Consider the following 26,207-nt stretch of genomic DNA (forward strand, 5'->3'; position numbering starts at 1 on the left):
GGAACAAATTAATGCCGACTCGAGTGTGTGATGCGAAATCCTATATTGTTCTGCAATCCATTGCTTTTAGAATAAACCAAACAGAGCTGCGTAAATTATTGTAAACTAAAACCCAAGTTTCAATAAGCTGTTTATAATTACAACATATGAAAAGTAGACGAAGCTGTAGAAGGCGGGGGTGGGGGTGGGGGAATAGTATGTGAAGCCTAGAGTTGGTTACCATAGTGACTACACATGCAGACAGACAAGTCTCCTAGGGTCTCTGAAAATCTACACTCGACTCCAGTTTGCAGTGAGTCGGGATGAGTCGTCCCATCCTAACGAAGGGACTCTCTCCATGGTCACTCGACCTTATTCTTTTATTGTAATTCTATTCACTTCTACTTTGATGCATTGTGGGATTTATGAATTGCTTCCCAGGATCCGACTGGTTGCTTTATTTTATCGATCCCTGGGAAGAGATGAAAGGCAAAGTTAAACCGGGCAGGATTTGAACTCAGAACGTGAGGACTCATAACATTAAGCTTTGTCTCTGGTTTTCTAACGATTCTGCCAAACCAGAAATAGCAGCCTAGTTTACCTCACTTCCCACCCAACCGTCTTACACGAGAACATATTAGTTGAACGTGTCATCCTGGATTTGTATAATCGTAATAAAACAAATGGGATGGTCATTACTGGAAAGCATTTCATCATAGTTCTGCCTATTCCCCCTCTGCTTTCACTTTTAGGTTTTGTTAAAGGAATATAAATCGACCCGTGTTTAGCTGGAAATTAATTTCACCAACCCTGGAAGAACGAAAGGTAATGAGGAGCTCAGCAGGATCTGAACTCGTAATGTAAAGGGCTTTAACTAGCCCCTGGTGAAGGGGATTGGCCTGCAAGAGTCTTGGGCCAGTTCCACGTTAAAGGCAGCCAGCACAGTCTTGGGGTGGTTGGTGTTAAGAAGGGTGTCCAGCCACAGAAACCAAGCCAAATCAGACTGGGACCTGGTGCTGCTTCTCAGCTCTGGTCAAACCATCCGACCCATACCAGCATGGAAAACGGACGTTAAAGGATGATGATGATGATTTTATGTGACTGGTTTTTGCCAATCCCTGTTGAATTCATCCCTATTACTTACAGGTAGGGCAGTGTATAAGTATATATATATACATACACGTGTGTGTATATATATATATATACACACACATAAAAACGTACATATATTTATACATGCATTCATATATTTATACATGCATTCATATATTTACACATACACATATTTACGTACACACATGCATGTATATATATATATATATATATATATATATATATATATATATATATATAAATAATCACATGCATACACATATATAGGAAAATCTCTTTTTTCTGCATATGTTATTGTGCAGTCTCCTGGTTATTTATATAAAAATGAGAATTTAATGGGAATAAAAATAATACATTATTCACTGTTGAATTTAGCCTTAACATGTCATTAGAGAAACAAACAACAACAAAAGACAATGATGAGAATGTTTCTCTCTCCAGAGTGTGTTTGTTAACATATGTGTGTATGTGTGTGAATCTCTGTGTATCGACTGACATTTCTGTTGGCAAATAAGAATGACACACAAACAAAAAGGCCAGGCAGAGAGACAAGCTTGAAGATAAGTAATTCTAGAGATAGATGCAGGCATGGCGTCTGTGTTGGTAAGAAGTTGTTTTTTTTGTAATTGAAAGATTGTGGGACTGATCCCATTACATGAGGCCTTGTTTGCAACACTTTGTCAGTGGGATTTGGTAGATGGAAACTGTGTTGAAGCCTGATGCATATATGTGTATGTATATCTATCATTTAATATAAAGAGCATTTAAATATAGACTACTTTTAGTCTCATGCTGTGAAATTACAATGAATTGGCAGATTCCTATATCATGCCTTGTGTCTCCAAGGAATCCTTCAGCCTCAAAATACACTTGGTGATTTTGTCGGTGCTGGTGCCATGTAAAAAAACCACTCTGTGAAGTGGTTGGTGCTAGGAAGGGCATAGAAACAAATCAAAGAAGATTATGGAGCCTTGTGTGGTTCCTGTCAAACCATCTGACCCATGCCAGCATGGAAAATGGATGTTAAATGATGGCGATGATATATATCACTGTTTCATCATTGTCATTTTAATGTCTACTTTCCCCATTCCTTGGAATCCATTAAGGCAGATTTTCAAAAGCTCAAAAGCCCTTCCTGTCTTCTCAGCAAAGTTATATTTCTCTTTAGCCAGACATGTTCCCATCATGCTGATTCTCACCAAATGCCAAAACAGGGCTACACACACACACACAGATATCAAACTATTAGTTATGAGGAGTCCAGGTAAATAGGTTTCTTTGATCTTCTCTATAACAACTCACTTCCCCCACCTCTTTACTTACCACATTTCAATATGTCCATTTTTTTTTAACTGGTACTTTTCAAGGAGTTTCTTTTTATTTAATGGCTGAGTCAGGGGTCAGTATTCCTACTCTTCTTAGAGCCTTTGTTAATGGTGGAATGAACAAGGATAGACTAAAGATCCAGCCTAAATCTTTACAGCAGTGTGGACTCCTTTAAAGGCCCCTAATGGGTTCAGGTGGTATTAAACTGGGCAACATGTTATGCTTTCCATCTACAAACAGAACAGTCCTTCTGAAAAGTTTCATGAGTTTTCACCTTCCAAATAAACTCTTAATGCTTTGATCAAAAAACTTGGTTGAGGGGCTGCACAATGGGGTCGAATTCAAAGCTGCCTGTTTTGACTGATTTGACTGCTATTTCCAGCAACAGATAGAAGTAATCATTATGAAACAGTTCTTGGAAGATAGAAGAGGGATTCCTGACAACTAAGTGAGCAGTCATTGGTTTATGTCCTGTCACCAGAGCTGGTACTAAGTTGGTTAAAGTAGAGGATACTAGCAATATGATTAAACTATTTGGTACCAACATACCAAGACAATTGAGCTAGTTGATATCAAGCTACCAAGACAGTTCAAACTAGTTGGTACCAATGTATGTGTGGAGTAAGTCATTTACACGAATTGCACCAGAAAATGAGGTTTCTTATTTGAAATCACACACAAATCTGAATGTCTTGCCAAACATTCGATTCAATGCCAATGATTATTAAATCCAGTCTTGTAATCAGGACAACACAAGATGTTAGCTTAGGTTACAGAGTCTTGGAGATTTGCCATTTCTTTCTTGTTTCACCAACGATTTGATGAGAAGGTTTAACCCATGAAATTAATTCAGTCAAAACCATCAAAACAATCACATGAATAAAAAAGAAATCGTTATACAGTACCAAGTTTTTAACAAAGTGCACATCAACATCATCGTTGTATTAATGTCTGCCTTTTCAGGCCTAAAGCTTGTTAAATTAGATTTGAATGAATCATTGAAATAAAAGTATGGGTTGTGGCAACGGATGGGTTGCAGAGACTCAGGTCATCAAAACAATGGAGTAAGGTTGACTGAGGCACTGGAAAAAAAGGTTTGATGGCGATGAAGTATGAAAGGGGGTTACATGCAGGGTCCTGATTAGGGGTAACTGAACTAAACACTACTGTTTGTGGTGTATCTTCAGATTAGGCAAGACTAACACCAAATTCTGATACCTTTGTCTTTGGATTTCAGCTGAATTGTAAAATAAGAATTCTCAGTTCTTCGGTGAATGGTTCTCTATTTTCTCATAACATCAAAATTTTGAACTTACCAAACCAGAACATCCCTGGTTTGCTTGGAGTCTTCTGTTTGAGTAAGACAAGCAGAGTTATGTACCTTGTATTTAGAAACACAAAGCCATATTTGTCTCTCCGTACAGTTTTCGTTTCGAGACGTTCAGTAGTCAAACAGATCAATCTTTTAGTCATAAGAAATGCTTCATAAAAAGAAAATGAACTTAAAATGAAATCAGTTCACACTCAGCAGAATTTTGCTTTATTCTTTTCATCACATTTTCATTAACCATGACATTGTTGGTGGCAGGTTTTGAAGGAACCATTCACCAGTTTCCTGTAAGAATGAAAAAGATGGTTTGTGCAATCCTGGCAGACTATCACTGCAAGGATGGAGGAGGCATGTGGCTTAGGAGGTTGGGGCGTTGGGCTCATGGTTGTAAAATATCCATGCAAGTATGGGTCGAATGAGACTTATTGAGACGATCGTCTATAGCTTGAAGTCCTTCTTGTCACCAATCAGGAAACTTGAATAAAGAATATTTCTGAAAAAAAACAAAGTTCTACAAAAAGAAGAGAAAAAGTATTCACAAAAATTATATAGAATGATGTTTTCTTTTGTGGAGATTGCTTCACTCTTGTATTCCTCTTTGTGGATACACTAAAAACATAGAATAACATATTTTATGGCATGACAAACACTGCATCGTGAAGAACACACGATGAATTTGGAAATGTGATTCTGGGGATGAAACGCTTATACATAGCAAAGTCCTGCCTGCAAAATCAGGCAGTGATCATGCGAATGGAGTAAAATACCTGTTATCAAACAGAATCGGCAGGTGAACCAGTGGAGTGCTGATGCCTGTTGTGGAGCAACATCACCAAACAATGGCCACTTACCTGGTATTATTACCAGAATACACAACATTATGCTCTTTGCTTTAATTCTCTTGTGATTATCCATGACATGCCAAGGTGATTGTACCAACACCCATCATTGCTGCCCACCTGCTTCAAGTTTAAATGTGACACTATATTTGTCTCCTTGATACACCTGCCATAGACAAAGGAGATAATTTGCAGAACTGGAAATGGTTGGTGATACTAATGAAGGCCTATTAGCGAATGAACAATTAGTAAAGAAACAGCAAAGTAGCCTGGACTGTGTAGCTGCAGCAGAGATTTTATAAAAAGAGATGTAATTAGATCAATGATATTAGTTAAATCAAGTGATTTATAGGGTAGAAATGACTAAATAATGAAATAACAGTTTTTGTAAGAGATTGATTTCAGTTAACCCTAAGAAAACTACAACTTCTCAACTAACATAATGGAAAATGTAGAGTAATTTTCAAGGTATTTTTTCTACAAAAAAATGTGTGGCTTCTATACTACAAAATATGGTAGTTAGGAAGGTCCATGTTTTTATTAGAGATGTTGAAATGCTGGTCTGCCTCATATCTCCTCCATGTTCATTCACAGAGTGAAAACATGGAATAAAAAGTAAGAGAAGATACACAAGTTTCCTGGTGTATCTGATATCGGGGACAGGCAACTGTATTCAAGAAGCAGGCTGTATGAGACTTGGCTCATCATCAAATGGGTCTAACTTGTAAAATAAAATTCAAGGTAATTTTTAATTACATGAGCCATTCAGAAAGTACTGCAGGCCACATGTTGCCCACAATTGTATTATGTGTGTACCATGTTCACATCTCTCTCTCTCACACACAGAGAATGAAACCATGGAATTACTGACAGCTGAAGAAACATGCTTTCCTATAACTGCCACTACACCTTACACATCCTCTCTGTGCAGACACAGAACACAAGGCATAATTACCTGTTTCTTACAGACGCCCAAATGTTGGTAATGTGTCACATATCTTCCATCTGTACCAGCTGATGTAGACACAGAGAGACACAAAACCATTGAATAAGGGAGGGAAAAGAGACACAAAAATGACAACAACAACCCTAGTTTACATATATTTTAAAATATTTATCAATTCTGTACACTTTGTTTCACATAGATTCAGTTTTCACAGTGACGGGAGGAGGCTGTGTGCTGCCTGCCTCATCATTACAACCATTGTTTGTTGTTATGTCAGGAATACAATTCGAGTCTTCTGGCAGAATGTTTTCTTTGGTTGTGTTTTCTTGTTGGTTTTTCAAAACATTTAAAGCTGTCTTTATGTTGAGCACAGCATCACCAGTGACACTGCCCCCACCATCACAGTTTTCTGGCTTCAGCTCATTTGTGTTAGAATCAGTTTTTACAATATTTGGTGCACTTGCAAGACAAGTGTTGATATGTTCGGTGTATTGGGAAATGGTGAAAGAAGTGTTGCAGTTGGTGCACTTGCACATCTTGCTGTCTGCATAAAAACGCACATGACGAGATAAGTCTGTGTACTGAGCAGCCAAGTTCTCCGGAGTAACAGGTCCTTCATGATTGGCGCCGGTGTCTGTCGAGGCCATCATTTCCTCTATTAAGGACATGTTAGAATAAGGGTCACTCTCTTCCAACAAAGTACTACAGGTGAAATCTTGTTGAAAGTATTGCGACTCAGGATGTGTGCGCATGTGTTTGTTGACGTGTGATGCTTGAGAAAAAGGTTTGTTGCAAATATTACAGCGATAGGGTTTCTCACCCGTGTGTGTACGGTAGTGACGGGTCAAGTTACCCGACTCGGTAAAAGCCTTCCTGCAAATTTCACATTTGAATGGCTTGTCTTCCGAATGGATCCGTTTGTGTTTATTGAGGACGCAAGACTGGAAAAATGATTTGTCACACACTTCACACTGATAAGGACGCGAACCAGAGTGAATACGCATGTGTCTTGACAGAGAGCCAGACTCTGTAAAAACCTTATTGCAGATATGGCACTGGTACTGTTTCTCTTGGCAGTGAATTTTCAAATGTTTTGTCAAATCAGCCGAAAGTCTAAAAGTTGCCTGACAAAAATGACAACAATGGGACTTGTCTGTTGTGTGTGTGTTCATGTGTTTCTGTAAATGAGTTGCTTGAGAGAAAGCTTTGCTGCAGACACTGCATTTGTACGGACGCTCTCCAGAATGTATTCTCATGTGGCGAGAGAGATTTCCAGACTCCGTGAAAGCCTTGCCACACGTTTTACATTTGTAGGGTTTCAGTTTCAAATGGATCTTACTGTGTCGAGTAAGGAAGCAATACTGAGAGAAAGTCTTTTGACAGATGTGACATTCAAAAACAGACGAGGATTTCGGTACGCTTGGAATGTCAGGCAGCAATCCCAACTCTGGAGGCAAATTACTGTTAAGATACTGCTGAGTAAGAGGTTCTTGTATTAGGATCTGGTTTGCAGAATCTTCAATGATGCCACTGGTTGGGTTGGGCTGGAGAGATGCTACATCATATTCTGGTTGTAATAGAATAGGTTTGATTGCTTCAAGTGAGTCTTTTGATTCCTCCAAAGCCATAACGGTTGCTACAGCAGTTTCTTCAATATTAGCAGGACTAAGGATATCAATCTTGGCTTGTTCTTCAACATCCAAACCAGAATGAATCTTCACATGTTCATATAAGCTGTCAAAATTTGAGAAACTTTTCGGACAAAGTTCACAAGAAAATGGTTTGTCAACACTGTGAGTTTTCATGTGTTTATGGACATGTGATGCTTGCGAGAATGATTTATAGCAAATACTGCAATGGAAGGGTCTCTCCCCGGTGTGAGTCCTGAAATGGCGAGTCAAGTTCCCCGATTCTTTGAACACTTTTTCACAGATTGCACACTTGTAGCAGATTTTTCCGGAAGGAGAGTAGATTTTGATAACATTTGATGAAACTTGCCGGCGGCGCCCAGGGCGTGGATTCGGTTTATTGGCACCGTTGTTAGCTTTCATGCGGTTCTTACCATTGTGTGTTTTAGTTTTAAAATGCTTCATTTTAAAATGTGTGCTTCTGTGTTTTGCTACGTGGGACAACTGAGAGAATGGTTTCTCACAGATATCGCATTTAAAAGGTCTCTCACCAGAATGAATTCTCATGTGACGACGAAGATTGCCAGACTCTGTGAAAGCTTTGTTACAAATGTAACACTGGAAGGGTCTTTCCCCAGAATGGACGCGTTTGTGTGTTGTGAGGTTGCTGGACTGAGAGAAAGCTTTGTGACAAATGTTACAACTGAAAACCTTACCACTCGAATGATTATTCTCATATCTGGTGAAATTAGTGGATTCAATATTTTTATTGTAAATATCACACTTAAAAGATTTGTCTTTTGTGTGAGATTTGGTGTGGTTGGCAAGGATGGATGCTTTGGGAAAACTCTTGAAGCATATTTTACATTTAAAAGGTTTGGTGCGAGAGACATTTCCATTCATGTTCCTTCTTGAGATGGTGGATGTTTTAAAACATTCATTCACCATATTATTATTATTATTATTATTATTATTTCCGGATACAAGCTGGTTCTGTTTTTTTGTCAAAGGTGATTTTTTGCAACAAGGGCTTTGCTTTGGGTTTCGGTTGTTTAAAATAACATTGCAGCAATTATTTGGCTTGTTTGGCCTTGTGCATTCCATGAGACAAGGACTCGGCTGTGCAGGAGGATGACTCAACGGCAAGCTGGGATGATCAAAAGACTCATTGCAAAGGTTGCAGTCAATCACGTTGTCTCGACAATTGTCCAGTTTGACATGTTTGGCCAACAAAGACAATTTGGGGAAACCTTTCAAGCAGATCCCACATTTGTAAGGGTTGATGTCTGGAGATAATTTTTTCGTTTGTTTGTAGGAAGCATTACAGCAAACTTGGCAGTTTTCTGATTGCTCGTTCATGATTTTTGCCTGTTTTATTTATAAGAAGACAGAATCAATGAAGGGAGTTGGTTTCAGTCGTTTTTGTCTGAGAATTACGAGTCGTTACAAGCCACAGGAAAAGAAAGTCGGCTCAGCTGCTTGGTATTTAACAAACACGACAGATGGAAGAAACTGACAAAGTTTTGGGTTCCTGGGTGGATAGGAAAACTCTGAAAAGAAAAATAAATAAAGTCAACATTGAATTAAATTTCAAGAAAAATAGTAAGAAAATATAGTATTTTATGAAAAACAGGTCAGTCAGCCTTTTCCCTATGCACAGCAAACTCAGGACACAGTATTCAACGTGCCATTATCTAAGACGATGGGATGTGATTTGAGTAAGATTTGGCTGTTATTTCTAGAAGGTCCAATGATTATACAGGGATTTGCACACTGTACTGTGGTATGAGAAAGGCAGTGAGCCTCTTCCAGGCAAAACGATGGGTGAGGTTAAGAACAAAAGCAGAAATAACAGCTAAAGAAGCACCAAACTCACTGCTGACTGGAGCATGAAATAAATGCTGATGTGTCTCATGTGGCAAATGAGATAATTTTGATTAATTAATTAATGAAGACTGTATCTGTAATAAGTAAAAGTAAACATTGTTGAACAATGTTTCAATCAACCAAAGGAAGACAACTGAAATTAATTAATAAATCTTAATTTAAATATGCAATTATGTACCTCCTTTCATCTCTTACAACTTCCACCTACCCACACTCCTGGTCTCTCTGCCCCACTTATTTCTACCCACCTTCAATCTTGAAGGTCCACCCTGGCACTTCACTCCCACCATATCTATTGCTTTCTGGCCCCACCCTCTCTTTTAAAATGTGAATAGTCATGTAACTCCTCCACAGCAACAACCCTGTTCTAGTCTGACCCCTTTTCTCATACATTTACCCATATTTAACCCCTCATCTCCTAGCATGAAGTTGCACCTTCGAGTTGCTTGGAGGTTGTACAAGTGAGGGTGGTATGAAAAAGAAACCCCACCCAGTCCACTCTGTAAAGTGGTCGATCTTATGAAAGACATCCATTCCAAAGCAGAAACTGGAGCAGAATGCAGTTCTTGGACCCATTGGATCCTGTCAAACCATCCAATCTGTGCCAGCAAGGATCATGGACGTTAAATGAAGATGATGTAAATAGTTAACGTAGTAAAGGAATAACCAAATCGACTTCCTTTGCCGAACCGTTAAGTTACAGGGATGTAAACACACCAACATTGACACAAAAATACACACACACACTTCTCTCAGTTTCCATCCACAAAATCCTGGAAGGGAAAGTCAACGATGAAGATGATAAAATATTTTTCTGGTTGACAAGAAAATACTGAACTGGATGGCTGACACAGTTACTTCCCCTGTCAAACAGATTCAAATGTCTCCTGAAAACTCCAAATGTGACAAAAAGAGAATTTCTATTCAGAACGAACCCTGGCACAGAAGTTGCTTGTTTTGGGAAAATTCAGTTGTCCTAACGTCTTAGAAAAGAAAAGGGATCACACAATGGGTAATGTAATCCAAGATACACTTTACTTGAAAAACACAAAAACTGAAGATGGCCAAAGTTAGACAGATGAGAGCTGACCCTTTACATCAGGCTAAAAAGACAAGCCTTTCCCTTCAGTCCAGGCAAAAAAAAAAAAAGAGAGAGGGAGAGAGAGGAAACTTTCCCAGAAAAATAGCAGAAGGAACATTCTGGAGAGTTTGTTTGTTGGAAAGGAAAGGAGTGAATAATGGCATGGTCATGGGATGAAGAGGTGGGGGGGCATAAAGAAGAGAATCAGAAGAGATTGAGTGGATGGTGCCAGGAAAACAAGCAGCTTTGATGGGTGGAAGCCATTATTAGGGTAACAGTATGTGTGTGGGCCAGCAGTTGGAGTGTGTTGGTGAGCAACATCACCACAATCAATGAGGTGGTCATTAGATGCAGATGTATTTACCTATGTAATTGTTCCTAATTTAAGCACAAATTCGGTAATTGGTGGTGGTTGGGGGGGGGGGATCGTCGATTGCATTGACATCCAATACTTGACTGGGATTTTGTTTCATTGAAGCTGGAAAAATGCAAAGTTGACCTTGGTGTGATTTGAACTCAGAATGTAAAGATCCACAAGAAACACCACCAGGTATTTTGTCCGATGCTCTAATAGAGGCAAGGGCAACCTTTTTCAAGAAGCAGGGAGCATGAGACATGGCTCAACATTAGACAGGCAGCACTAGTAAAAAGAAAAAAGAAAAAAAAATTCAAAGTAATTTATCATTAGATGTGCCATTTAGAAATCCCCATGTGCCACAGGTTGCCCACGACTGGCTTAATGCTCTAGGCTCCTCAGCTGGCAGATAATAATTCTATCCAACATGTACAATAGTGCATGTTTGTAAAGATGACTACAGAGACATTGGAAATAAAATTCAGATAAAGCATTGAATAATCAAAATAGAGTTTATTGGAATGTGTGAAGTGAGTGAGAGACAAAGGCCAGTTGTTTATGTGCCTCACCCTTGGAAGTAGACAGAATCAATGACCGGTCCAGCTGGAAACTTTAACCAGCAATACTTTTGTTCATAAAACACTTGATATTTAAGGAAAAAAACATATTCACAGAATGAGCCTGAAGGCATTGGGCATGAGTTCAGTGGCATTAAAGAAACAGAGAAGGAATCAATGGGATTTAATTAGATTCCAGACACATTCTTTGTAGCTTTTCCTTCATTCAAGCAGTTAATATCATGTGTAAATGCCAAACGAGTCACAACATCAACTGTTGACCAAAGCTAATAAAATCTGAAGAATCAAAGATGTTGTTTAGTGGATTCAGTCCATCTTTGCCTGTTTCTGCAGGTAAGAAGCCTCTCATTGACTCAAGCCTAGGTAGATGCCAATAAAAGGGTTTAATTTGTGGTTATGTGCTTGAGAAGTTTGTTTCCATCGTGAATAATGTATGTGTATATATATATATATATATATATATATATATATATATATTATTGTTTACTGAGGCTTTCAGTCATTAGGACCGTGGCCATGCTGGGGTACCACCTTGAAGAATTTTAGTTGAATGAGTCAACTCCAGTACTTTTTTTTTCTTCTTAATCCTGGTATTTATTGTATCAGTCTCTTTTGCCAAACCGCTAAGTTATGGGGACATAAACAAACCAACACTGGTTGTCAAGTGGTGGTGGGGAACAAACTCAGACACAAAGAGACACTCACACACACACACACATATATATATATATATATATATATATACGATGGGCTTCTTTCAGTTTCCATCTACCAAATCTACTCACAAGCCTCTGGACGCCATGAGATTATAGTAGAAAACACCTTCCCAAGGTGCTACACAGTGGGGCTGAACCCAGAACCATGTTTTGTGTACATTCGTATCAAACAATGCAGTTTTCAATCTCTTTGTGCCAAAAGGTGACATAACCATTTGATAAACAAACTATTAAAATCTGCGACTCATGTTTTTGACAAAAACCCTTGAATTCAGTGTCCTACCATGATCAATATCCGAATGACTGAAACCAATAAAAGACTAAAAGAGTGAAGGAATGTAGAATTTCCTTTCACTTGGTCTCCAAATCTTGTCGATCTGCCAACAGAAAATGAAGGGAAACTTTGGAACATTTTAAAAGACTGTGAAACGAATGTAAGAAACTAAGAAACCCTAGTTTTGACATTTTTTAAAGAAAATTCAATGTTTATCCCTAAAGTCAGCCATAATGACAGATTTAACCTATAACTATAGCTATTCCAGAGGTGACCATCCAGCCTTTTTTTTTTAATACTGAGCATTACATTATATAATATCAGTGGCCTGCCAAAATTTTCTGGTTCTAAGAGCACCTTAATGAACAGGTATGACAGGCGACAGGAAATTTTGTATCCCTTCACTTCAACAACTTCCCAACTAACCCCTGTTATATCTATCCGCAATATTGTTTGGGTGTTGCACACATATACACAGGTGCACTGAGGTACCTCAGAATATACATACACATAAACACAAACACGAATGTATGTGCGTGTGAGTATATGTTCACACGAAAGTTACACATAGAAATCCTTGCGCTCGTTAGTATTATATATATATATATATATATATATATATAGAGAGAGAGAGAGAGAGAGAGAGACAGACAGACAGACAGAGAGAGAAAGGGAGAGAGAATATATTATGTTACGCAAGCCAAGGGAGGCTTCTAGTTTCCTTCGACCTACTAGAAATAACAATTGTCTACCTCAAATCACACCCTAACGTCTTAAAAAAAAAAGGAACATATTGAGTAAAATAGCCCCAAATATATGATGTCTGAACCCCCAAAATACGAGGTGATCACGGCTGGAATGCTTTTTAATCAATTTCTGCTTCATCAGAACTGACCTGTGGTTATATGTATGTATGTGTGTACGTACACACACATTCGCACATTATATAAAGTCTCTTACACACGAGATACAAGAAAAAAGCACGTGTTATTTGTAATTTAATCACATCATTAACTGGAGAATGTTGTGCGTAAATTGTAGTTTTTATGAATTATTTACGTCTGTGTTTGTTTTTCAAAATTCTTTCCAAGTACTTCGTGAAGTACGTCCGTCAAACCACAGAAACTAACAATAACAATATACAAATTACTGTTAACAATAATAATAAATACATAAAAGATCTTTCGCCTCGTTTCTTCAGCGGATGGCGCCAGATATTCTCTCCGTTTGAATTATAACAAAATAATGATTATATGAATTTACACCTCGTGAACCATGTTTTTGTTTTTGTTGCAGTCGTTTAGGGGAAAGGAGTAAGCCCCTGATCGAAGAGACAGATTCATCATCAAAGAGGTTCTAAGCATGGACACCCTAAATTTTCTCAATGTATTCTTTTTTTTTTAAGACAGCAGTTTATGAGTTGAGGAAGATTTGCCTGCTGTTTCTAGCCGGTCGAACGACTGCAGATTGGCCTCTCTGCTTGTCTGTCCCATCTTAAACGAAGAACAAAAGTATCATCGAAACACACAAAAGTCTGAAGTTTGTGCAGATAAAACAATGACCTTAAATATACACTTTGTGTACCCCAATCACGTACCTGCATATGTGTGAGTCTGTCTTTGCAGAAAGGACTCTGTGTGTGTGTGTGTGTGTATGGATATATTGTCAAATGAGTGACAAAGAGAGAGAAAGGCAGAATTGAAGATCGGATTAAGAAATGGAGTGTGGTAACAAATATGACGACTTTTGGCAAAATAAGGAGAGGAGGAAGGAAGAAGAGATGCAATGAACTATACCTACACACACATATCTATCTATCTATCTATCTATCTATATATGTATTCACACAGAGTTAATCGATGGCGTACTTGAAACAAGGCGAAAGAAAAAGAGAAAGAAATAAAAACTAGAAGGAAGTTTATTTCTTTCCTCCATTTACCTCTCGATCCTGCATGAAATCCTTTTTATTTCTCTCTTTCTCTCCTTTTGTCTAATCAAGTCTCTCACTTCCTCTCTTTGTTTGAATCCTTCTTCCTCTGTTTCTTTCTCTTTGTCTCTGATTCACACAAATCTCTCTTTCCCGCCCTTTCTCTCTCTTCCTCTCAACGGTCTCTCACACATACTCTCTCTCTCTCTCCGTGGATCTTTCTTACCTTTTTAAACATTTCTCACTTTCCTTCTTTATTATTTAGATGTCTATGTCTATTTTATTTTAAACTCCCTTCACTCAAGTCCGTCATTCCCTATCTAACCTCCTCGGCTCCAGTCTTTCTTTTTACGTTTTGTCACATTCTTTCTCTCTCTCTCTGTTTCCATCAATGTTAATTCTATTCTTCTACACCATTTCTCTCTCTTCCCTGCTATATGTATCATCTCCACTCCCACCAACAAGCAAGTAACCGCCAGATGAGAAGAAGAACAGTTATTTATGAGAAGGCAGCGAAATACTTACTCACGTGGCTATAGCAGTACAATTACAACACCGTCCGCCAACAACACAAATCACATCAAACAACAACATTCGTTCGCTGTTTCTTTCTGTTATTGTTGCACCCATCATCATCATCTTATTAAATCCTCGATTAATCCAGACTCCACTGCATCATTTTAACAAACCACACATGGTTCTCTTGTATCAATTATATAATCGCCAACATCAATGAGGAGAGAAAGCTGATAAAGCGGCTCCGTTTTCTTAAACATGTTCCATTTCTTGTTGTATCTTTCATTCTGTGGACTCTTTTAAATCTTTCATTCCGATCGACTGCTCTTGTTTTGATTCCTTACGTTTTGTTTTTTTCTCAACCCTCAAAAACAATAAAAGACTGCCACACTAAATAAATAAAAGGGATCACCTCAATAAATATCCTTTTTGTCTCTTCATCAATTCACGGTTCCACTTTTTCCCTTTTTTCTGTTTTTTCAAAAAATTTAATCGATTACCTCCCTTGTTTACGACTGAATTTACGATTTTTTTCCCCGTCATTTTCCGGCATTTCTCGTTAAATCTTCTCCCAAAACACATCATGGCAGTTGACTTCAATTCTGCCGTCGTTTCCTCAATCATTTTGCCCGAACTTTATTTATTACCACTACAAATGTTGCTGCATTTCTAGCTTTAACCAACGTTCTTACAACTGTTATAACTGTTGTGTTGTATATACACTCGATATTAATCGTTAACTCAATGTGTAAAGTGTAGATAAATATATATATAAGGCATCAAAACGTCTTCATCCATTTCATGTTTCTCTTGGTTCAATAAACATTCAACGAACCTTCTTACACACACACTCGCGCTAAGCCATTCTTTTCTTCTGTTCCCTTTTTTCTATTTATTTCTTACTCCCTTCCCCTGTAATTTTTCTACTCACTCAGATACAATAGGGTCGTATATACACAACAATCAACTCGCACGATTCAGCTAAGAAGTAGGGAGACTACGTTGTCTCGATTTACTAGAAATAAAAAGCAAATCTCTCTCGAATCATATCCGTCTGTTTTATAGAAGAACAAAACATTAAATAATGGATTCCTGTAAAATCTTTAAAAGTCGTGATAGTCATGGCTAGAACATCTTTGATCATAGGTCAAGTTTCGTCTTCGATTAAACTACAACATACTTTCACTCTGTCTTACATTTCTTGTATGTTATTCTTAAAATTCCATTTGTATTTAATATGCTGTGGGTTAGTGGTTACGATGTTGGACTCGTGGTTGTAAGATTGTGGTTTCCATTCCCGGATCAGGCGATGCGTTGTGTTCTTGAGCAAAACACTTCATGTCGCATTGCTCCAGTTCACTCAGCTGGCCAAAGTGAGCCACTCTGCGAAAGACCGGCGACCCGTTCAGGGGTGGAATAGACGCATCATGGAAACTGGAAAGCCGGCTTTATGAGTCTATATTCCTTGGGAAGATCTTTAAATATGTTTTTATTTTTTTCTTATATGTACCCAGGCCTATTCCCCATTTTGTGTCGGAGGAGGTAGCCACAGCAAGACACACACCAGGCATTCCATTCCTTTCCCAACTAAAAAAAGGGTCAAGGCATAGAACGCAACCCCCAAATTCAGCAGAGGACCCCGACAGCATATGTTTGTTCCCCCCCCCCCCCGTGGCATCATTCAGGTTCCGTACTCCACTGAGCAACATCGAATTCACTCATCCACCCACAAACACACTCCAAGCTTTCCCATCGTTTATAAACTCTCTTGCCTCTCTCACTCCAACACCTCTGACCACCAAAGCTTTCCTCACTCCATCCATCCATCCATCCACACAAACCAAGGTCTGCTTCTGGTTCTGCTGCCTACCACTTCTGCCTTCATCACCCTCCTCACCATCCGCTCCTCCACCATCCTCTCCATGTGGCCAAACCACCTCAACATTTGACTATTTCCATTTTGACAATGCTTTATGCAAATATTAAATCTGTTGAATCATATTCATTCGACTCTGGAAGGAACGAAAGACAAATTTGGGTTTAGTGGGACCTAGACTTGGAATGCAGACCGCCATAATTGTATTTTGAAATGAAATAACTAGTTGTAAATCTATATTTAAATAGCCATTTATAGTCATCGAAATATAATTCAGACTCTGTATGTGTGCAGGAGGTATGAGAGATGAATATGGATTTATTCAATCACGTCACTTGGTTAAATAAATCTATATTTCACTCTCATACCTCCTGACTATGTTTTTATATATTCCTCACAGAACAAATTTATTGCTCGGATTTTCAGGACCCATTCTTCCAGCGTAGAAAGCGGACATTAAATGATGATGATGATTACACTACTTTGCCATGGCTTACTTTGTGGACTGATAGCCGAGTCTGTAGAAGAGCTTATATCCGCATGCACCCCCACACACACACATACACACTTTTCTCTTTCAATTAGTGGTTATTAACTGAAAGAAATGCCTTTAATTTATATCAAAATAATTACAAGGGGATAAATTGGTAGAGAAGGTCTATAATGGATTGGATCGATTCCATTCTGTGACAGTTTCTTGTTTTATTTTGGAGTGGAACAAGAAAAAAGAATATAAAGGGAAATAAATACATAGTGCAAGATATAAAAGTTATCTCCCTTCCTCCATTTCTACTAAATCTGTCCACCCACAAAAGTAAATTTAGGCAAAAAAAGGTAATTTTAGGGGAATGGGGGTGGGGCTGATGTCAATGCCAGCGACTCCAGTACTTGACTGGTTCTTTCTTTTATCGTCCTCGAGAAAATGAAAGGAAAGTTGGCATCGATGGGGGCTGAACTCAGAACATAAAAAGAGCCGGAACAAATACTGAAAAGTACTTATTTTCCCGAAAGCTCGAACGTTCAATCGTCAGTAACAGTCATTCAAGGGAGAAAGTGGACAACAGCAGCAGCAGCAGCAGCAATTTCCAGAAGCTTTTGTTTCCAGAGTAGAACTGTTTGAAGCTCCGATGATAGCAAAAGAATTCAGCTGTTCCTCCGTGCGAGGAATCTATATAAGAAATAGGTGGACATGTGAAGAAACTACAGTAAAAAGATAAAGAGTGGACGGACTGTGAGATGAGCTTTGACCGAGTGGAACATAAAAGCAATAAACTACGAGAACCGCCTTAAAAGTTGGTTACGAACAGGATACGAATTCTTTCTTAGTCACTCTGACACGCGAATTGATCATAAAACTCTTTCAGGAAGGAACTTTTTATGAGTGCTTGGGTGCGAAAGCAGAAGAGGGTTTGGACCTCATCGCGCCGGGGACAAGTACAACTTGATGGTTTCTTTCCTCTATACAGCACGGTAAAAGTTTCGCGTGGAAAAATCGACATCCTGGAGAACTAACACAAACTCTAACCAGACATCGCAACTTACGCTCATCTACCAATATCAAAAAGAAGGGGTTTGAAGAAGCTAATCACTTTACCAATCTGGGTTGAATAATTAGTTATGATGGTGACCTCGTCAGACGGATTTGATCGCAGGGTGAGCAAAGCCAACCGGGTGTTTGGAAGGTTAAAAGAACAAGCGTGGAAGAAATAATATTTTTCAATCCAAGTGATGGACGAAGTATCGCGGGTACAAGTGTGACCCGCTCGGTTATAAGGGTAGAGGCATGGCTGACATATCGCAAACAGGTAAAACGGCTGCAGGCATTCGTGAACGAATACTTATGATAAACGACGAGCATCACACAGGGAGGCAAGCGCCGCAGGGAGGCCATCACCCCAGAGAAAGTCAATGTCCCAAACATGGAACAATCCTCATTTGTCGTTCACGACGAGAGAATCCATCACTTATATATCTCTGTATTTAATTATGTATATAAGCACTCTCTCTTACACTCACACAAACACTACTCGTACCTCCTATACACACATGGACACAGACGGACACACATACAAATAACACATGCAAATACATATGCACACAATATATACATCTGCTTTCATACATCCTCGCGCATTCACCCGTGCACATATTCACACGCACACTCTCTTGTCATTAAAAACCACAGTTACATCTTACATTTCCGGTTAGAAATCGAACATATGAAATAACCAATCTGTGTCTTTTTTTCCCTGGCTCTTTCCTTCCTTTTCTTTTCTTTTAGAATTTCCTTTTGTATTCGACAAACAATTTTATCCGAAACGTTATACTGTCACTCTATGACTTACTTTGTCCCTTCTTTGAGCATCAACCTAATAAAATTAGCTGTGAACGTCACTTGAACATGTATTGCTTTTGGGTTGTTTTTTTTTGTAATTGATTTGTTTTATATATATCTTTTATTTTTTTTTACTTGTATCAGTCATTAGACTGCGGTCATGCTGGGTCACTGCTTTGAAGAATTTTTAGTCGAATAAATAGACCTCAGTGCTTATTTTTTTAAAGCCTGATACTTATTCTATCGAGTACTTTTGCCGAACCGCTACATTACGGGGACGAAACACACCAACACCGGTTATCAAGTGGTGGTGGTGGTAGACAAGCACAGACAGAAAGACACACACGCACACAGGCACACACACACACACACACACACACTCGCAAAATCTACCTCTGACCAATACACACAACGGGCTTCTTTAGGTTTTGTCTTCCAAATTCCAGCCATGGTCGTCGTCGTCGTCGTCGTCACCCAAACACTCCTCCGTTTTTGATGCGCGGTTGCGCTTAAGGGACCATCTTCAGTCTGTTGGCTTTCTTTAACAACCTCGACTTAACGGATGACAGCAGTCGGCAGCTGTTGACACCACCACCGCAGTCACCGCCGCCGCCACTACCACCACTACAACCACCACCACAACCATAACAACAGCTGCTGCTGCTGCTACTACTTGATCAATTTACGTTTGGGAATACATATGACTCTAATCTCTTACAGATGGCAACATGTGAGAGAGAAGGTGTGTGTGTGTGTGTGTATATATATATATATTTAGATGTTTGTTGATATCTTAATGTGTTTGTGTGTGTGTGTATAAATGTGTAGGCGTTTGTTTGTGTATTTGTGGGTGGGTGGGTGGGTGTGATTGCATAGATGTGTGTTTGTGTGCATATGTCGAAGTGTGTACATGTAATTGTGTGTATCTGTTTATGTGTGTGTGTGTGTGTGTGTGTGTGTGTGTGTGTGTAAGTTTGTGGTTTGTTTATATACTCACATGTTTGCGCTTATATGGGGACATGCCTACGTTTGTTTATCTGTGTGCGCATGTGCACATAACATCCGCGTTTCTTCATAACTGTATGTAATTGTTCAGTTTTATTTCAAGATTTCTTGCCAACAGAGAAAGAGTCGGTTTCTATCCTAGAGTCAAGACTCCTTCCTTGAAATATCAACATCAACAACATAGTATTTTTGTATGTATGTATGTGTATATGTATGTATGTATGTATGTATGTATGTATGTATGTGTGTATGTGCAATAAGCTTGGAGAAAATTAAGGTGAGTAGTGACTTTTACACCTGCACTGCGTGTGGAACCAAATATGTTTCTGCAAGGAACCAGACTCGATGTGGTGGATTCGTCCTCAGTATGTCAGTCTTCCTGTCTTCAAAAATGGGTCCCTAGACTCTGAGATCGGTTTGGAGATTGAGAAGTTTTCCATTGTTTTGGAGTCACTGAAAAAACAAGAACAGTTAGACTGGGACTTGAAACTTACCATCAAGATTAGCATTTATGATGCTATGGTCTTCACAACCCGACTATTCTCATCTGACGCCCGGACCCCGAATCAACACGAAAGATTTCAGCGGAAATCCCTAAAATCTATTGTCGCGGTCTGAAGGTTGTTGGTCGGTTTGTGGTGGTCACTGACTGAATATGCCTCTTGGGCTGCGAATAGAAGTAACTGAACACCAATCGCGAACATTTAACAGAAGATTTTATTATCGCACAGAAAGACAAATTGCATTGGCCTTTTACAGTTAACAACAGCAATAATTAGATATTGAGAGAGAGAGAGAGATAGAGAGAGAGAGAGAGAGAGAGAGAGAGAGAGAGAGAGAGAGAGAGAGAGAAAGAGAGAGATACTGCTTGGAGTTTACAACAAGTTAGTGATACGGCAACCTGAGTCTTGCCCACCAGAATTGGGAACAATTGTGCTATATTCGTGGCGACAGAAATTCCTGTCGTCTGTCTATACCATCTGTCTTAGCTGTCTTCCTGGGTCGTCTGGCTGGTAAAAATGCGTGCCACCTGATGTAGTAAGAATGGAGACACATATCGCTCAGCTGCTCGAGCGAGTGAATGGCGGCAAGGGTCAGCTATCATGAAGTAGTCTTTAACGTGGTAGGAGTCGTTCGTCTTACAAACTGTATTGAACAGGGCCTGACATGAACGCATGCCCACCTTCGTCTGTCCATTCCTCTGTTTTATTGTTCGTCACACCCCATCAGTCCTCTTCTCTTGCTGAGTTTATCTTATTTAAAAATTTAACTGATTTGCAGTCGACACCTTTTTTGCTGACGTTGTTGCATGAATATGGAATGTTAGTCGTTGAGCGCCATTGGTAGGTTTATTTGTTGTTTTTCCACGATGTCATCGCTCAGTCTGGGCGACCCGGTTCTTGTTTAAGATTTACCGTAATTGGAAAATAATGAATCCGGCTTGAAATTGAAGTTGAGATCTGTTACATGTATGAGGCAGAAGACAAATGAGAGACGCACTCATTCATACACGTGCATGCACACACATACGCATTCGCACATGCATGCACGTCACTCTACATACATACATACATACATATGTATGTGTATGTATGTGTGTTAATACATACATACATTCAAACATTGAAACATGCATATATGCTGTTCACACACACACACACACACACACACACACACACACGCGCACGCACGTATGTGTCAGAATAGCGTGTGAAAAGTAAGGACATTCGAAGATGAGGTTTTCTTAGCAAATCCCAAACCGTCAGAACTCGTGGGAAAAGAGAGGATGGTGTTACGCTCGTCGACGTCATTGTAGCATTTTGTTAACTCAGAAAAGCAGCGAAGCCGATCGGTTTCTCCCTTTATTTATTATTTATTGTTAAAATTATTATTGTTAACGAGGCTGCCATCTTGCCGGACTGTCACCGACCAATATATAATCGGTTGTGGCGTACAACTGGTCTGAATGCCAGCGGACGACTTCGACACGAAACCAATGGCATCATTCTCAACAGTTATACGCTATAACCAGTCAATGTACAGTTTGATAAGATGAAAACATATTCGCTCTGTTGTGTTGTGTATGCTTTTATTGTGTGACTTGTGGAATAGTTGTGTGTGTGTAGGCGTATACACGCGCACACTCACACACGCTTACGCACACATATATACATGCATCATGCACACACGTGTATAGATGTGCATATACAAACATATGCATGTTTGTGATGTGAAAGGGTGCATATGGCAGTAGATTCAATTATTATTTAATTATTCATTTATTATTTAATAATTCATTTATTCGTTTGTTCTCCTTAACATAATGCAATAAAGTGTTCCCTGATGATCTGTTTTGGTTTAGCATCCCTTGGCACTTGGAACATTCAATGTAGAGTTTCCAAACAGCTGCAATGATGAAACGTTCATAGGAAACTAATAATACAAACTCTGGTTTATCACAGTTTTTCCACAATTTGATCTGTATATCATCACTAGTAACACTACTCGGAATAGGAGTTGCTTAATCTCTTTACTGGAAGCAGACTGGACAATGGTAATCTACGTAGATCTCTAAACATAAGACACTAGCAGGCGTACGTCCATTTGTACATAGAAGACATACAATATACGAATGGATACCCAAAAGTAAGCGGAAACGTTCTCTGTGGGACAAACCCGTGGTAGTTCAGGCTTCCATTGCTAGATGCGACCCCCGGACATCAGTCTGCGACCGGCGTTGTTGGGGGAAGTCATACTGGTAGGTGGTGCGCCTTTGTTTTGCAGTGCTTCTCTCCTGTTCGTCGATTTTTGCGATGGCTGAAACGAAGGACCACCGGGCTTCCATAAAATTCTGTTTTCTGCCGGAGAAAACAGCGGCCGAAACAGTTGTCACTCTTTAAACAGCCTCACAAGAACGCCACCTTGAGCAAAGGTGTGAATACAATAATTTTTTTAATCCATGTTTTAATTTCTTATAACTTCCCACACACAATAATATAATTATTTTATTATTCTTTAATTTCTTTCTATTTGTTTCTGTCCTTTATTGGTCTCCAGCCATGATGGGGCGTCGCTTTGAATGGTGGAGTCGTAATTCGGAATATTCTCAGCTAATAAATTTAAATTATATACACACACCCACACACAAACATACATACATATGTATACATGCACATGTATGTGTGGGCGTGTGTGTGTGTATGTGTGTGTGTGCGTGCGTGCGTACATTAATGTGGGCTATGCATGTCGCAAGGCGTTACAATTGATTAATTCTTTGGTCTGAGCACAACTCCCTCCCTCCCTCCCACGCTTCCACCAGCACGAAGAAGACATCGCGAAAGATCTTGGGCGGTGCCCTTTCGCATGAAATTACACAATTAAAACATGACGCCAAAGGAAAAGCACAGCGACGGTAGTTCGCTTCGCCATTGTTAACACCGACCTCAGTATGCGAAAGATAATGAAGCAGCACCAGAGGCGGGAAAAGACGTGTGTGTGTGTGAGAAGAAAGAGGTGGGAGGGGCGAGCGTGGATACATGGAAGACATTAATTTTGAACTGTTAATTGCAACACTTGGCCCGGTCGCTTCGTAAATGTTGCTGGCTCTTGTTCCATATTTCAGTTTCGTTGATGTGAAACTCTGCTTCTCGCTATATAAAGTTCATCAGGCTGGTTATTTTAGGCAACATATAATTCTCTCTTTTTTTCTCTTCCTTTTTCCCCCCCTCTCCCGCTCTGTGTATGTGTAAGTGTGTGTGTGAGCGCGCGAGTGGCTCTGTGTGTGTGCGTGTGTGTGTATGCGAAAGGGTGCTGAAAAGTTCCTGGCTTTGGTTAAAAGAAAATGCAAGAGGATCAGTTAATTATGATTTTATCCAACATATTCCCCTCTCAGATTCACACACGTTTTATCACACAGCAACGCCTCTGCCTGCTCCAATATATATATATATATATATATATATATATATATATATATATATATATAGATAGATAGATATATATATATCACTGGTTAAAAGGGATAAGCATCCCTCTGTTGTACATCCATTAATGTTACATCGCCTGAAGCGGTTTGGCAAATGATTCCGATAGAATAAGTACGAGCTTAAAAAAGTCCTGGGGTGAGGTCGGTTAGTGCGGCTAAAAACTCTCCAAGGCGGTGCCCCAGCATGGCCGTAGTTAATGACTGAAACAGGTGACGAGATAAACGGTAAACCGATTGCTGCTCACCAAACGATAATCTTGGGCAAAGTGGAATGGATTTCGTCAAATGCCTCGAAAATGCCCGCCCTGTGCAACACCTCCATGTTTCATCCCTTCGTCAACAATGTCTGGCAATTTACCAAAACCCACCGCTAAATTTCTCTATTCTTTATTCTTATATCCTTTGTTTCAGTCTATTGGACTGCGGCCAAGCTGGAGCACCGCCGGGAACGGTTTTTAGTCAAACAAATGGATCCCAGGATTTCTTTTTTTTTTTAAGTCTTGTACTTATTCTATTGGGTATCTTTTGCTGAACTGCTAAGTTACGGGGAACTATACAAACCAACGCAGGTTGTCAAGAGGTGTCGGTTTAAGAATGGCAGGATGCGATTGGAAAGAAGATGCAGCTTTTATTTCTAGCAGGCCTAAGAAACTTCGCCGTTGTTAAGAATCATTTCGTGTATTCCTGCACATACACACACACACACACACACATACACACACACACACACACACACACACACACACACACACACACACACACACACACACAAAATATGTAAACAATTTAAAAATAAATTTTCGGTTTGAAAACATAAATGAAAATAAACATTCTACAATTTTATTTCTTGCCAAGTTTTTATTCACCGACAAATGCTGATTTAGGTCGACTTCTTTCAGTCTCTGAGTACTTAAAACGAAATATTTTTAGTATTTGTTGTTTTTTAACCAACTCTAAATCATTAAAAAACGTTATCACCTTTTCTTTATGCTTTCCATTGATTTTAAAACAAATGTATTTTGGGCGGCTAAATTAACAAGTGTTCCTAAATATGTTTCAGCGAAATATTTTATAATTTATGGACTTGAAAGAATGAAAATGGCTTGTTTCTTTTAATAATTGAATTAGCAAATGTGCGTTCTCCTTAAATTTTGTCTCTAAAATCATGGAGTGATTTTCATTTCATGCTTTTGAACGATTAAAAATATATAATTTGCATAACTGACATTTATAAAAATTGTAAAGAATAGAAAACCACAGCCCGAAAAAGCCAGCAGCGGCATTGCAAAATGGAAGTAACAGTGCTTCGAGACTATTCATAATCATCATCTGTTTATTTCGAGGTGTAGTCGTCTGTGTGCATTTGTGTACTCAACGATCTTCCTCCTCCGTCAGGTTAGCATGAAGAGGATGTGAGGAGATGATTCACATCGCATTACATACAACTACAAACTAATTTCACAGAATCAACTCTAAGGATCTATAAACTAGGCAACAGCAGCTTTTCGAGAAGCGGGCCGCATGAGACATGGCTCGTCATCAGGTGGGCCGCACCACTAAAAAAACAAAGTAAATTTTCGTTCGGTCTGCCATTCAGAAAGTCATGCCAGCCGCAGTTTAGATTCTAAAGCCAAGAATCAGCACTAAATGGGCAAAAAATTAAATTAAACCATATTTGTTTCTGATTTAGGCATAAAGTCAACGATTCTAAGAGAAGGAGATTAACCGACTGGAAAGGATATACAACAAAGTTGACCCCGGGTGGGGGTGGGGGGATTGGAATTCAGAATGTAAATACGGCAAAGCATTCTCCTCACGATTTAACCATTCTGCCAAATCGTCACCTTCAATAATTGGTTTTGATTTAGGAAAAAGGGCCAGCATTTTTTCAGTCAAATACTGGGTGGGGTGGGGCGATTGAATCGAATCACACCTTTCCTAAAAATAAGTAGATAAATAAATAAAATAAACAAACAAATTAGGGGAGGGGGGGGTTAATCAAATAAATCGATCCTAGTATTTCGCTGATTCTTTATTCTATCGACCCCAAGGGTTAGGGTTAGGGTTAGGGCACGAAAAGTAAAGGTGATCTTGGCAAGATTTGAACTAAGATCATAAAGAGCAGGAAGGTGAAATGGTCACACTGGAACGCCTTTGATCATCGGTTTGATTGATCTTGGTTGACCTGCGGTTAAACAACAACACAAGGAACCATGAATCAGGGGATGTTTCTTCTGATTAAACGATGTCATGGATCCGGGACACTTTGATACAAAATGTTTAGGAATTGAGTGAAAGGGTCTCTTACATACATACATACACGCACATACATACATACACGCACATACATACATACATACATACATACATGCATGCATGCATACATACATCCATACATACACACACACGCACTCACACACACACACAAGTGTGTGTGTGTGTGTGTGTAGCTGAGTATGGTGGTGAGGGGAGAAAGAGAGTGGAAAGGGGATAATCGTAAGAAAGAGTTGG

The 26,207-nt window shown here is 39.2% G+C and overlaps 1 protein-coding gene across 5 annotated transcripts; it reads right to left on the reverse strand.

The window, feature by feature from the left end:
- Nucleotides 1–5,680: 5,680 nt before the first annotated feature.
- On the reverse strand, nucleotides 5,681–14,989 carry LOC106877558 (uncharacterized). Of its 5 annotated transcripts, none has more exons than XM_014926497.3 (2): nucleotides 14,908–14,989; nucleotides 5,681–8,711 (listed from the first exon to the last, which is right to left on the reverse strand). In XM_014926497.3, the coding sequence occupies exon 2, from the start codon at nucleotides 8,518–8,520 to the stop codon at nucleotides 5,725–5,727; it is 2,796 nt and encodes a 931-aa protein (XP_014781983.1). In that variant the 5' UTR covers nucleotides 8,521–8,711; nucleotides 14,908–14,989; the 3' UTR covers nucleotides 5,681–5,724. The 5 variants fall into 5 exon arrangements, with proteins under 5 accessions (XP_014781983.1, XP_014781981.1, XP_014781980.1 ...); XM_014926495.3 differs by having other exon boundaries at nucleotides 14,509–14,989; XM_014926494.3 differs by having other exon boundaries at nucleotides 14,505–14,989.
- Between the last annotated feature and the right edge of the window lie 11,218 nt (nucleotides 14,990–26,207).

This window comes from Octopus bimaculoides, chromosome 20 (assembly GCF_046866305.1).
Source record: "Octopus bimaculoides isolate indiv1 chromosome 20, ASM4686630v1, whole genome shotgun sequence".
In the NCBI taxonomy this organism is placed as follows: domain Eukaryota; kingdom Metazoa; phylum Mollusca; class Cephalopoda; order Octopoda; family Octopodidae; genus Octopus; species Octopus bimaculoides.

What these genes read in the sequence shown, in the direction of transcription:
- LOC106877558 (XM_014926497.3), bottom strand. Translation starts at nt 8,520, where the DNA reads ATGAACGAGCAATCAGAAAACTGCCAAGTTTGCTGTAATGCTTCCTAC.